General features: G+C 33.1%; 2 protein-coding genes across 2 annotated transcripts; both read right to left on the bottom strand.

Moving 5' to 3' along the window:
- Positions 1–2,985: 2,985 nt before the first annotated feature.
- LOC143551807 (putative protein phosphatase 2C 27) lies at positions 2,986–7,599 on the bottom strand. Its single transcript, XM_077042157.1, has 4 exons — positions 7,290–7,599; positions 5,460–5,651; positions 4,560–4,771; positions 2,986–3,787 (listed from the first exon to the last, which is right to left on the bottom strand). Exons 1-4 carry the CDS (start codon positions 7,422–7,424, stop codon positions 3,226–3,228), a joined length of 1,101 nt encoding a protein of 366 aa, XP_076898272.1. The 5' UTR covers positions 7,425–7,599; the 3' UTR covers positions 2,986–3,225.
- Positions 7,600–13,787: 6,188 nt separating this feature from the next.
- LOC143551806 (uncharacterized) lies at positions 13,788–14,979 on the bottom strand. Its single transcript, XM_077042156.1, has 2 exons — positions 14,470–14,979; positions 13,788–14,430 (listed from the first exon to the last, which is right to left on the bottom strand). Exons 1-2 carry the CDS (start codon positions 14,943–14,945, stop codon positions 13,854–13,856), a joined length of 1,053 nt encoding a protein of 350 aa, XP_076898271.1. The 5' UTR covers positions 14,946–14,979; the 3' UTR covers positions 13,788–13,853.
- Positions 14,980–15,189: the final 210 nt, after the last annotated feature.

The raw sequence follows: 15,189 nt of genomic DNA, 5'->3' as shown, positions 1-15,189 counted from the left end.
AATCTTGAACCAACAAAGTGGCCAAAAACCATAAAATAAAACCGAAAAATAAATACAACTTTTGAACCATCATATGGCCAAAAAACCAAAAACCATTCAACCAAACAAACAAGGTCGGGCCAGATTTACATATTCAATAAAATAAAATTGAGCAATATTTTGGTCAAATAAAATAAATAAAAATTGACCAAACCAAGATTGCTCAAAAAACATATCTAGATCAAAAACTTCAACTAGCTTGAAGTTTATGATGTAGATCCGGTGAAAAGACCGGATTCGACTCGTATGTTGTAACCAAGGCTCTGATACCACTGTTGGGTTCCAGTGGTGATCAGTCAACGGTTTAACACTTAAACCCGGTTTAATTAAATTGGTTTCATAATACGAATACGCAGCGGAATACAAAACGAGTAATCACCATTTAACGGAACCGTACAGTATCCGGTTACAAAGAATACGAGTACGAGTAATAATATATGATGTATTGTTAACTACCGATGAGATAAATAATACCTCGGTTAATGATTAACCGGTTGAGACACCGAGGTTCAAAGAACAAACGCTAGTTGACGAATCGAACAAGCGGGTTGCAACAACGGCTATGCGCGATGGCAGCGGCGTGTCAACAGTAGCAGCGGAGGACGGCGCGGGCTAGGCGGCGGCGTGCGGTGGTGACTGCTTGCTTGTAGAAACGGCGGACGGTTTCGGCTTGCGGCAGTGGAGTTGTTGGCGGCTCCTTTTCCTTTCTCCAAGAAAGTGGGAAGGGTTTTTTCTTATTAGCCTTCATAACTACGTAAGATTACATATATATAATCTTTAGTTATTCCTAATAAATATTAATCGGGCCTAAAGTCCAACTGATCCAACTCTCGTTTAAAGCCTAAACCAGTTCATTTAGCTAGTAAATAAACTATATTATTATTTATAACTATTATAAATAATAATTCCGTCATAACTATATTCGTCATTTACCGGTTAAACAACTTAAGCGGATTTTAGTTCGTTGCCCAAGGTGTAACTCTCACGGGTCATAACCCGGTCAGCCGCGTTGACTTAAGCGGACCGGTCCATATTTCCAACAATATCTACAAGGAATAAAAGATAAAAGCATGACAGAATTTGAGTATACATCAGCATCCAATTTTATATCATTCCGTGTGTCTTTGCATCCAAAGAAACACAAGATCCAAGGATTAAATGTAGTTTGCTCATACAAATCATTAGGATCCAAGAATGAAGATAGGGGACGTTTGTTCACTAAAATCAGAAACAAAACCAAGGGTGTTACTTGGATATACAACCCTCTGGTGTATTGCAAACCCAAAGTTGATGAAGATGCTATGTGGTTAAGCTATTGGCCAATCATATTAGATGATATATGGTGATGAAATTAATGTATCATTTGTTGTGGAGAAAGATATGGTAGTAAGCGAATGTGGTGCCAGCCTTGTGTATATAGATGATGAAGTAGAGCAAGAAGGAGAATCGGAAAATAGCACGCTGAACATGGAGGTGATTGGACGAGATCTGTCTGAGTTTTTGCTTACAACAGGAGTGTACTATCTTTGCTGCCGTGAAATCTTCAAATCATCGACCCCAGATTTGTTAAATAGATGGTTTGGTGATAGCAGTCACTATACAGGTAACTTCCCCTTCAAAGTATCTCTAGGTACTTATTAAGCTTCAAGTATTGACAGATATTCGTATCATTCATTGTAATAGAGTTGTTACAAGGATGGAGAAAATCTCATCAGCCGCAGCACTTGGACGCGTCGTGTATGCATCTGAAATATATCGAGGAGCTTCATAGAGACACCCTTTACAAAGTATGTATATGTTTTGATCTTAAATTTTGTTTGGCAGGAATCTCCTTTAACTTATATCGTGTTTGATACAGCTTCTATTTCATTTTATTGTTTAGTAGAGGTTAATTTGTGTGGAGTGGAGGAGAAAAGTTGTCTTGAAACGTTTCAGCTTTACTGTTACTATTATTTTTCTTGTATTTCTTTTTTAAAACTATTGTTTGTGGATATTTCAGGGAATTTGGCTGGGAAGCTTTAACAGCAATAGTGATATTTGCAAGATAGAGAAGGTGGTATCTAGGCTCGTGGGAGTCGACTTTGTTTACTATAATATAGAGAAAAGGCAACTGTATGTATCCGGCAAGGTTGATTCAATGGCGGTAGAAACATGTGTGAGGGAATTTGAGAAGACGGTCAAGATCTTGATTGTAAATTACATAAACAACTCCAACAGATTGTTCTAGATTTGTGCCATTCTATTCCGAATCATTTTCACCATGTAAATCTAACTTGTTTGTTAGTTTTAAAATGGGTTAAATTACCGCCACCCTTGTTCCAGTTTACAGATTTACTGATTGTTTTGCGTTAATTATAGTTATCGTATCTACCTCCACCCTTGTTCCAGTTTCATAGCCGTGTGAAATACAGCTGTTGTAAGATAATTGGATATTGGTTAAAAGTCTTAATTGGATTTAAGGGGGAGATTGTTGAATATAAAGTCAAATAAAGTCAAAGTCAACAATATGGTTTATTAAAATATATTGTTTGGTTAAGGGTCCAGGGGCTGTTTCGTAATATTCTAATAGCTGAAGGCATTTGGTTCAAGTCTAACATGTTCGCTAGACATAAAGGGCTGAAGTTGTTAAATTGAAGTTGTTAGCTGAAGGCGTTCGGGTATTGAAAAAACCTGGTTCCGAGTTTCGAGTATTACCGGATACAAATCAGATCTAGTTCCGGGTAAGGGTTTTGGTACTGAAATGCATAACCTATCCGTACCCTACGGGTAGGGTCGGGTACGATATTAGAAACCCAGGTATTAAAAAAACTGGTTTCATGATTTTTTCGAGTCCGGTTCCGAAATTCAGGTTTTTTTGTTCACCTCTACTTTTATGGGTTTGGTTTTTTCACATTGAGCTAAAGATTTCCAAAGGATATTTATGTGTTCTTAACCTTTAAATAATAACAAAGTTTGTCAAGTACTCCATCCAATTATCCAAATGTATTTCAAAATTATAAACAAGAACAAAAAATGGTTTACAAAATGATTAAATCACCGTGTTACAAATATACAAATTGTTCCTACTGCTCTGGAGATACAAGTATCCACTCTAAAATTGTTTTATTCCCTCACATAAATGTATTTACAACTATCAATTTTTCACCATCATCACCTCCAAATTGTCTTAAAAAAACAAAATATTTTTCACCCTTCAAGATGAAATTTAAGATTAAGCAACCCTTCCGCAGAAATGCTCCGCCGCACTCTACCTCTCTGCACCACCATTTGCGGCGGTGGTTCCGCCTGAAAACAAACAATAACCACCGTCAAATTATCATCCGCCCCTCTCTTCATCGCTTCTTCCACCATCTCCTTACAACACCTTTCCACATCATTATGATCTTGCAACCGCCGCCTCACAAAATCCACCGCATTTTGGTTCCTAAACACGTCCCAAATCCCATCACTTCCAATGATTAAAAACTCGTCTTCTTTGGTTAGTGTGGTGAGTTTGAGCTCCGGCTCAGCAATCAATGGACCGATGTGGTCATCCATTTCTTTTAGCCCTTTGATGTGCCAGTTACCTATGGCTCGAGTCACGGCTAATTGACCGTTTAAGTAGCCGTCCTCAAGAAACCCACCTAAGGATTCGATTCTAATTCGTTCTTTGTCGTAGCACGGTCGATGGTCTTTTGACATCTCAAAAGCTAGCCCGTGTCGTGAGAGAACCGCCCTACAATCTCCAGCATTTGCCACGAGTAACGATCTGCTAAACATAAAAAATGTTAACCTCATGACCACAACTTATTAAAAATGACATTTATAAAAGTTTAATACAGTAAATAGTTAACATAGGTTTTCATTTTACCCAAAAAACAAAACAAAAAAAAGTCCTTAAACTTTTGTAAAAATATATATACTTAAAAAAAATATTTGATAAAGTGACATTTTAAAACTGTGAAAATGCTAACACGAAAATTCATTTTTATCATATAACATAGTATAACATGACATATAAAGAGATCAAAAAGTGATGAAGTAGTGTTCCAAGCGAGTAAACAAAAGAGTTTGCCAGAATAAAAAATAAAGAAAAACATTTAAATAGTACAAACAAACTTAAACCAATGTGCTAGTAGCCGATCATCGTTATTTTCACAAATACTTGTACTCTAAACCAGTTCAAAAAATTGAGTGATTTTTTATGCGAAAATTAAAAGTATCTTGCTAAAATCAACCCTTATATTAACTTAAAAGTAAATAAAGTACACATATGTTGCCTTTCAAAAAGAAAAGAAAGAAAGAAAATTAAACATATGTTGCTTTCAAAAAATAAAATAAAATAAAAAAATTACACATGTTAAAATTAATTAGTTTATGCTTGAGAACAATAAATATAGGACCATGTAAGTACTTTACAGAGAACCAAATATATTCATCTTTGTCCACAACATTTTTCAAGTATCAGTCATTAAAGAAAAATACTCAGACCACACATAGATATATAATATATAAAAATATAAATAAATAAAAGAAGTGACCTTCCAGCAATGATGGCAGTGAGTGCAGTTGTGCCAGAAGAGAGTGCAGAGTGAAGAGCACATAACCTGGCAAATGCAGCATCTGTCTCCATAAAAGACCTCGTGACAGCCTTTTCAAGCTCCAGAGGGAAACTGTCATCGTCAACAATGATTCTTGGCAGATTGTCACGCACAAAATGTGATGCACCTTCACCTCCATGCCCATCAAACACCTGTTCTTATCACAATTAATTATTATGACTTATTATATTATTAAAAGTTTTAAATAATTAGGCAACTGCCACATGGGCAGTATGAGGCACATGTAAATAAACCAAACGTTCAGCGAGCTATTGGTGATCCGTTAAGACGGAGAGTTCGTTTATATTCGTGTAATTTAAGAAACGAACAAAAATGAATAAAAATTTTGTTTTATTTAATTAGACGAACGGACATGATTTTTCATTCGTTCATCATGTTTGTGAGCGTTACCTCTTTTAAGTTCGTTAATGGTCATTCGTTTACGTACATTTATGTTTGTTAGTTTACGTTCCTCAATGTATTCATTAAAATACTAACGCCTATTATAATTTAGACGAGTTTAAGGACTTTTTAGACCCAACACATTGTTGTACGTACACTAAGTTATGCTACGTCATCTATGGTCAGTTATGTCCATTCATGAACCGTCCATTTATACTTTTAACGAACGAGTACGCGTTTATTTTCTTAACGAACAAACATGAACAAAAAAAAACTCTGTTAGTTTAATTGTTCGTGTCCAGTCGAATGTTTGGTTAAAGTTAATTGAACGAACACAAACATGATCTCATTGTCATACCCACATTTAATGTTTGTATAGTAGTGAAACAAAATAACAGAGGATTTGGTTTGAATAATAAGAGAAATAAACTTACTAACCCCATAAAATGAGATGGCTTCCTCACCAACTAACTTATTATTAAAGTTTCTAGCAAGATCTGGTATGCAGATATGAGTGTCTTCCATATATGGCCTATGCCCGATATCGGACCACTCTCCGGACCGAAGAATGGGGATAAAATTATTATATTTCTCTTCTGAAACAACTGTATTTTCACATATACTCTCCATCTGTGATCAAAATGAAACAAAATTAGTGAAATTGATAATATATTATATGATTCAGATCTTGAATTATTGACTCACAACCAAAAAAAGTCAACAACCAAACTTGATCTTGACTTCTTTTTGTTTCAGATATGCACAATTCGATACATAACAACCAATGTTTTAAAAACCGCTTAAAAAATGGTACAACCGGTTTTAGCCTGTAATTTCATATAAATGCAACTTTAACTTAAAAATAACCAAAAAGTACATGATTCCATAAAAAAATCCAAAAGCTAATCCATGATAAAATAAATAAATGAATAAATACCAGCCGACTGTTCGAAAGCTGGTATAACATGTTCAACCTGCTGGTACGAACTGTTTTTAAAACATTGATAACAGCCATTGGAAAATGGAAATTATCAAAAGATCTTATCCAAAAAGGGAAATTTTCTAAAAAAAGACTTGAAATCAAATCATTTACAATTAAAGATTAAGCTTCCAAAATCAAACCCAAATGGGGCTAGAGTCACAAGATCAAGATTCAATTTTGGTCAAGGGAAGATATGAACAAAAAAGCCTAATTTAAGATTTAAGATAAACACTAAAACCTAAGAACACTGACTTAAAAGATTCTAAAATTAAACAAAATCAAGTTTAAATTATTGATGATATGCAAATTAAGAAACAGCCCATGATGGTAATTGAAACAATTTGGTCAAATTCAAAGGGAATTTAAAGCTGCAACTTATTTAAAAAAAACAAGAATTAATAAAAATTCCAAATTTAAACAAACCCCAGTTGGAATTATGGATTTTATGTAGATCAAGAAAGAACCCATGAAAGAAGTTGAAGTAATTTAGTCAAATTCAAAGGTAATTTACTCCTGCAAGCTATAAAAATCAAGAAAGAAACAATCTGTATTCACTTAAAAAACTCAAAATTAAACAAGACACAGTTGGAATTATCAATTTTTATGGATCAAGAAAGAACCCATGAAAGAAATTAAAGTAATTTGATTAAATTTTATGAGAAATTTGGGCGGCTGCAAGCTATAAAAATCAAGAAAGTAGCAACCTTTATTCAATTAAATATCCAAAATTAACAAAACCAAATTTGAATTATCAATTTTTATGCAAATCAAGAAAAAAAATTATGAAGGAAATTGAAGTAATTTGGTTAAATTTACATGTAATTTGCAAAATCAAGAATATAACAATCTTTATCTAACTTAAAATTAAAAATTAAACAAAACCCAGATCAAATAATCAATTTTATGCAAATCAAGAAAGCACTCATGAAAGAAATTGAAGTGATTTGGTCAAATTAATTTCCAATTCACCACTACAAACTAAAAAAAACAAAAAAGTAACAATTTTTAAGCAAAACCCAGCTCAAATTATCAATTTTATGCAAATCAAGAAACAACCCATAAAAGAAATTGAAGTAATTTGGTCAAATTAATATCCAATTCACCACTAAAACTACAAAAACCAAGAAAGTAACAATTTTTAAGCAAAACCCAGATCAAATTATGAATTTTATCCAAATCAAGAAACAACCCATGAAAGAATTCAAAGTAATTTGGTCAAATTGATATCCAATTCACCACTACAAACTATAAAAATATCAAGAAAGTAACAATCTTTATTGACTTACAGGGAAAGAAGTGGAAAGATTGATCTGATGAGAAGCGAACTGAGTGGTATGATTAATATTATTATTGTCTGTTGAGAGACACAATTGGTCTATTTCTTCTTCTTCACAAACTTGTTCTAGGTCTTGAACACACATATTAAATGGATTGGTTTTGGTTTAAGTAAGCAGATATTGATTTTCTCTCTCACACACAAACACATAAACACACAGAGAATCAGAAAAAGAAAAACTATTGGATTAAAGGAAAAGATGAAATAAATACTTTCTGATGGGTTTGAACAAAGAATCAGAAAAAAGGAAATTAATTGGTAGCAAAAGAAGATTCCTAAGAATATGTTTTTTATTTCTTATTAATATTATTATATTTTATTATTAATATTATTATTTTTGAAGGTGTGTGAAGGAGGTAGAAATAATGGTTGTGATTACTTCCTTTTGGTGATGACGTATGGGTGTTTTTGTGCTTATGTACGTGTCAAAGATTAAAATTGTCTAGATTATTCGTGGAAATGATCTTTAAAAAACTTAGGTTAGGCGGTTTAATTGAAAACTCTAGATATCAATCATCAATATGAGCATTTTTTAATGAGACTTTTCAGTCTAGGGTGAGCAAACATCGGTTCGGTTTTACACATAACCAAAACTGATGACTGAAGTTCGGTTATTCTAAAATCCAAAACCGAAACTGATAATCGAAAGTCAGTTTGGTTATTTTGGTTATTCATCGGTTTCGATTTGGTTTATACTTTAGTTCGTTTAATAACTGAAGACCAAATGCTAAAGTTTTAGCTCGACATATTAAGGCCAATAAGCTTAATAATCAACATACCTCTACTTCAGGGAACAGGCTAAATGAACAAAAATAGTTTAGGTTGTTTTCTTTGGGTGTAGGCTTTCTTAAATAGGCTACATTTTGTTTGGTTTCCTTTCTCAAGGTATATGGGATGGAAACTTTGTTTTAAAAAATGTAACAGCTCTTGATCCATTTGAATTGTAGAAACTACTAGTGAAAGTTATATAACAAACGCTCTAAAAGTCTGTTTGGTATAAGGTAATTAAATGAATGTGAAAATGGAATATAGGGGATAATGGAATGGACAAAAGAATGAAATTGATCATTTTCATTTCAATGTCTTGTTTGATTGTCATGTAGGAATGATTCATTACTTTATTATTTTTTTATTATTATTAACAGTAATAAATAATATTAATAATAATACGAATATTAATAATAACTAGTTTTAGGGACCAGTGTATTACGATAATATTGTTAAACCTAACAAAAATAATCGTAAAAGCGTTGAATCACGTATGTGCTATATGAAGTTTTTATTCAACATATTTGAAATAATAATAACATTGATAAAATAATAATAATTATAATACATTAGTATTATATTATAATTATAAAACAATAACGTTAATAATAATATAATTTTAATATCGAAAATCTGTACTAATCTTTAAATACTATTAAAGCAATACAATTTGTACACATGGTCTTCTTCTAAGATGTCCATATGTGCAATCCAGTCAGCAACTTTCCATTCTCATATTCTCTAATATTCTGTCACATGTCATCTCACACACTATATTTAAACCTTAAAATTTTCCACCATAATCATTTTAATCTCTCTTTTTCTCGGCTTAACTCCACCATCCACCATCTTTTATATTCCGGTAATGTAGATCGAGATTAATCGTATTCCGGTAAGGTTATATATTATACTCTAATGGCCAACAATGTTATATGATTTTCCGGCAAGGTTATATCTTTTTCCGGCAATATCATATTTTCTTCCGGTTATTGTAGATCTAACATTTTTATCTTTATTTTCATTGTTAACTGGTTTTTTTAAATCAGTTTCGGTTCTAAATAAAAAACGGCGATCAAGCTAATATTTCTACGTATTTGCGTTTTTCCGGTAAGTTTTTCCGTTTATGTGGTATACCTATAACAATGGTTGTTTTATATTTATTTGGAGTTATATATTTTTCCTGTTTTTTTTTCTTTTACATTTTGTTCTTCTAGGTTCTATATAAATATCAGTTTCATATATGGACATCCGGTAAGGCCAATTTAAATTTTCTGGTTATAAATTATAATTCTAATCTTCCATAATATCAATGTTATAACAAAACTTAATTATTTCTGGTTATTGTCCCGATTGATGTACGGAATATTTCATTTTACCTTCTAAATAAAAATCGAAGATACCATCGTCATTATCACTATTTCGTTTTTCTGGTAAGGCCATTCAAATTTTCCGGTTATAAAATTATAATTAAAATCGTCCATAATATGACTATTAATATTTGACTTTATCATTTCAGGTTATTGTTTCGACTCATACAAGCTAATTGCATGGATTGAACATTAGTTAATAAGATATATTTTTAAAATTTATTTAATATTGATGTATATTATTTTTTAATAGTCATGTATATTCCTTATTTGTGAGATTATAATATACATTAAATTACCTATATTAATATAATCATTATTCTATTGTTTTTGTCAACTTCCAATTAAGTGACAAATATTCCGTCTAATATAAAATCTCATTATAATTTCCAATCTTATATTAGTTTACATTTTTAAATTTATACACACTAAAAAATCTCATTAATACAATTTATAGAGTTTGACATTCCTTATTTTTTTAAAAACCGAATGAACAACCCTATTTTATGTTTTTAATTTTTTCCATTTTTATAAACTCATTCCTTAATTTGTGATTTGACCGAAATAATAACCTAATTATCCCATTATTACAAATTATATTTTTTGACTTTCCTTATTTGTAAAAGAACGAATTTATAAGTTATAACTTAAATAAATTTCCGACCGATTTAAGTATTTGACCATTCATATTAAATCTTTTTGACCATTCATATTAAATCGTTTTTGACCATTCATATTAGCTTACACTTTTAGATTTATACACATTTTAGAATCCAATTATGGCACTTTATAAAGTTTGGCATTCCTTATTTAAAAAAAACGAATAAACAACCATTTTTTAAGTTTTTAATTTTTTCCATTTTTATAAACTCATTCCTTAATTTGTGGTTTGACCGAAATAATAAATTAATTATCCCATTATTACAATTTATATCTTTTGACTTTCCTTATTTGTTAAAAAAACCGAATGAATAAGTTATAACTTAAATAAATTTCCGAGTTTTACTTGCAACAAGGTTTAAGTATCTCATTAATACAATTTATTGAGTTTGACTATCCTTATTTGTTTAAATAACTAATAAGGATAGTTATTCACACCCCACTTTAGGGCCTAGGCGTGTGACCACAAGTTGGTACCTGTTTTGTAAATAAATCAGAGTTGCGGGTTTTATATCAGCGGAAGTCTTTAATAAAATATTATTACTTTGAAATCTTATTTAGCGGAAGTCTTTGAATAAATAATATTAAAAACTCGGGTTCAAATACCCGTTTGATATTTCAAATACATTTCTTTAGAAAAACATAACTCTTTATAATATTTTGAAATAAAATATCTGAGCCATCAGATAGCATCTAATGACTATAACTCCAATCTTATATTCCTTCTTGCTTGTATATTCTAACCTTTCTTATTTTCCTGTAACATGGGGGAAAAATACGTCAGCACAAAGCTGGTGAATACTCTAAAATCTCATTTTCAATACCTTTGTGAAACCAACAATAATACCTTTGTGACTACTCATTAGGCACCCAACTAAATTGGGATCAAATTACCCTAAGTACCATGTACAATTAATTATATACACAATATCATTTCTCTGAACAGTCCCGTAGACCTTCAGAGGCATGTTGATGATATGCATGGCCTCGGGGAAATGCCGAGTCACCATGTATGTTTGGATCCAGACACATGTATACTCTTAATCAGAGTGTCCGTTTCTTATTATTGTAACACAAAGTTTTAAGGATTCGTAAATCCTTTGCAAACATTCAGACTCATTATAAAAGGTTTGGGGCGTATTCACCTTGTCTGTTTATAATCAGTTTCTTTTACTGATTCCTGTTTTCTGATTCTTCTTCTTGTTTGGTTACCTCAGACCTATAGTACGAGAATAACATTTGTATAAATAACTAGATCATCGATCTAGCTTTAGACATTTAGTCCATTTTGGTATAACTTTAACCTTGATAAAAACATTTGTTTATAAAACATTTGGACCTTTAGTCCTCTTGTTTATTCACCAATTATATGCTCGTTTCTTCTTCAGGAAGAAACATCTATATTGAATTTCTTATTCAAGAAGAAACATTAATTTCATAATTATAATCCTTTGTATTATATTTCTTAATCATAAAGAAATACTATTTTTTACTATAACCTTTGCTTAAGAAAAGTTATATAATTCTTAAAAGTAATCAAGGTTCGGAATATACCCTCGACTATGGTCTAAGCCATTTATAATAATAATATAATAACTTAGGCAGAACCCCTTACCTCGCACGGGTATTCGGAGTTAGATATTCCTAAGTTTATACGGGCAGCACTTCTAATCTATGCACGTTTATCGAGACGTTCTTGATTAACTCTTCTTGGCGCGCAAATCGAGGCAACGTTCGGGTGTCACCGGGTCGTGCACGTACTTCGAGACGGAATGTCGGGTTACTTTCGGGTGGAACAAACTTCGAGTAAAACGTCGGGTTTTTGGAAGGGATTACGAGGTTATGATTGTCGGGTCGGTGGCACGCAAAACGATGTTCGGCACGCAAACCGAGGTAGAGAGTAATTTTCTAGAGAGAGAGTGTGGGAGTGTGTGTGAGAAATGCCGTGAGCCTCCCCTTTTATAGTTGATTTTGGATCCTATCGCGGTACGCGATGGGCTCCTTTCTGCCTTCGTCGCGTATCGCGATGCCTCGCTTCCTGAGGTCTTGTCACGTGTCGCCACGTGGGCTGACACGTGTGCCACGTGGTCTGACACATTCTGCCACGTGTCCTGGTGCGTTGCCACGTGTCACCAGAGTGTGACACGTATTGTTGACTCATTACGGCCCATCGCGGTAGGCGATAGGCGTGTCCTTGGACTCATCGCGTAGCGCGATGGGTCTCTGGATAATATTTTTCAGTTTTAGTCCCTCGTCTTTTGGTAGCTTGTCATATCTGGGTCTAACTCTCGTTTTCCAAAAATACTAAGGCGGCTCTTAGAGCGGATGGCGGCGATGTGAGCGTGCGAAGTGCGCCATCAAAGCGCCGCGGTGATGCGAGCGTACGAAGTGCGCCATCAAAGCGCCACATTGCACCCAACGCCCTTCGCCGTCGCCGTCGGCTTCGCCATCTTCCTCTCCCGAGCCCGAGCCCGAGCGCGAGCGCGTGCGCGTCGGGTGCTACGCGCCCTCCGCTAGGACCACTTGGTGCATGATTTCATAAAAGAATATTACTATGGAAAATCTCTTCTTATAAGGAGCTTCCATTTCTTTACCACTTTCCGTGTGAGATGGATTCCATTTCCCTTATTTATACCCAAGTGTAAGGCTTCCACTTTCTTACACCTTTCCATGTGGCATGGAGTTTCCTTTAACTTAGGAAATATTTTTATTTTCCTTATTTTTCTTATATTTCCTTATTTAATATTTTCTCATTACTTATCTTGAGATTATTTTTGATCCCTCAACTTTCCTATGTTGTCAAATTTGGATCGAAATTTTGGGGATGTTACATCCTCCCCACCTTGAAATGAATCTCGTCCTCGAGATTCGTTGTTTGAAGTGTGAATAGTTCTTATATCTTGATTGATGATTAGATCCTATCTAATATGGTTCTTGTTGTTATAATCTATATGTAGGATGACTATGGTCTATATTTTGTTGCTAACTTACATCCTCGAATGATGTAACTAGTCAATAGTTCAGAATATCATTAGTAAATATAAATTGCTAAACACATTGCTCAGTTGTGTTTAACTATTTACCTTTCCGTTATGTATTCTAGACATTTACTGATGTTAACTACATTGTTGTTTTGATTCAATCTGTCGAATCTATTCTCTTTTGTTGTTTAGATTCAGTCTATCGAATCTATTATGTCCTTGATCTTGATCAATGACGTTCTCTATATTCAAACAGTACTCCTGTACGTTGACTTAATTTCATTCGCTATGATTGTATTTTCTTGAATTTCTTCGAGTTCTTTTTCTTTGACTTTTGATCAACCTTACTAGGTAGGTAATAATATTCCATCAGTTGTATTGCTTAAATGTCTCGTGGTCAATAACGAACTCCTTTCGATAATATACTGACTTTGTATATTTAGATATTTTCTAACGTTTGATGTATCATCCTCCTAGATGATAAATTTTCTCAACGTTTTATATGTTCTAAGTTTCGGATTAACTTTTCAACATTTGAACCTCTTGTTTGATTTTTAGAGGCAATTACTTATAAGCATTCTTGTGTATTAACACGATCTATATGCTTAATATTTATAACTTAGGGACTTAAATACCCTTCTTTGATTACAAAACTTCTCGTTTGAAAACGAGTTACAATTAATATGCAAAAGTTAGCTAATCTATCTTGACAATTCTTTGATGTGATCTTGTCATTCATTAATCTTGATTAGCTTTTCTTTTCGGGCATTCAGTCTTAAATTGACCCGTTTCTCCACACGTAAAACATACTCCTAGCTTCTTACGACATTCATCTATTGTGTGTCCTGCTCTCTTGCAGTATGCACAATTGTTTGAATTTTCTAGTCGACACTTCCCAGTATGTTTTCTTCCACAAGTCTTAAAAGCTGACTTGGGAGTACTTTCTTCTTTTCCTATCTTTCCGGAATCTTTTGGTTTCTTAGTCTCTTTATCTTTTATCTTTTCTTCTTCTTGATTCCTTATCATACTGTTGATTAAGTATTCGGCTAATTCCATAGCCGAATCAACTGTTTCTGGCATATGGGATCGTACCATGTCTCTTATTTCTCTTGGTAGTCCAGATATATAACGAGTTACTTTATTATATTCCGGAGTTACTAGATGTGGAACCAGTCGGAAATATTCTAGGAATTTAGTATTATATTCCCTAAGATTTGTGCCAACAACCTTGTGATTCCATAACTCGGTTTGAATTCGATCCATTTCATGAGTTGGGCAAAATTTCTTTAATATAAGACCTTTGAATGTTTCCCACCTTAAGTTATACATTACTTCTCTCCCTTTGCTCATCAACAGAGCATTCCACCACTCATGTGCCTCTCCTTTAAACATTAAGGCGGAATACTGAATCTTCTCTTCATCAGTACACTTACTTGTTATCACTATTGTTTCCATCTCCTCAAGCCACCTCACGGTTGTGATGGCTCCTTTATCTCCATGAAACTCCTTTGGTCCATAATACTTGAAGTCTTTGAACGAACATCCACCGATTTTGAGTTTCTTTCGTTTCTTGTCCCTTGGTTTATTGTTAGCTGCAGAGCTATCATAAGTTTCCTCCTTTCTTGAAGGAACAGATTTACTTCGACTTCTCTTGTTAGATTTTGGTTGACTTTGACTTGTAGAAAAGTCCTTCATCGCTTCCTTAATCATCTTTTGAATTTCTTCTTTATATTTGGCGGGAATTTCATTATCTTTATTATTAATGTTTTCTTCATTTTCAGTTTTCTTGGGAGGACTGTTGTGAGAGTTTGCACTTTCTTCTCTTGACATACTACAATAAATTTTTAAAAGATAAGTCTAATATTCGAAGAATTCAAAAAATATCTTTTATTTATCTTATTATAGTTACAAGAGTGCATATTATTTGCTACAATTATACTCTCTACAATTAGTAAGGTTTTATTTCTTCCAGCAAATGACTAATTTCTTAATCTTGCTCTCTTTCTTGATAGTCTCCTTTTCTTTTTCTTCCACTTCCATCTCTTCTATTGTTTCTTCCTTTTGATTGCAAACA

The sequence above is a fragment of the Bidens hawaiensis genome, unplaced genomic scaffold (genome assembly GCF_021521415.1).
Source record: "Bidens hawaiensis isolate Kalapana, Puna unplaced genomic scaffold, B.hawaiensis_p1.1 tig00016662_1, whole genome shotgun sequence".
NCBI lineage: Eukaryota > Viridiplantae > Streptophyta > Magnoliopsida > Asterales > Asteraceae > Bidens > Bidens hawaiensis.
The sequence above is the reverse complement of the archived record's forward strand: the minus strand, read 5'-3'. Positions and strand labels throughout refer to the sequence as shown.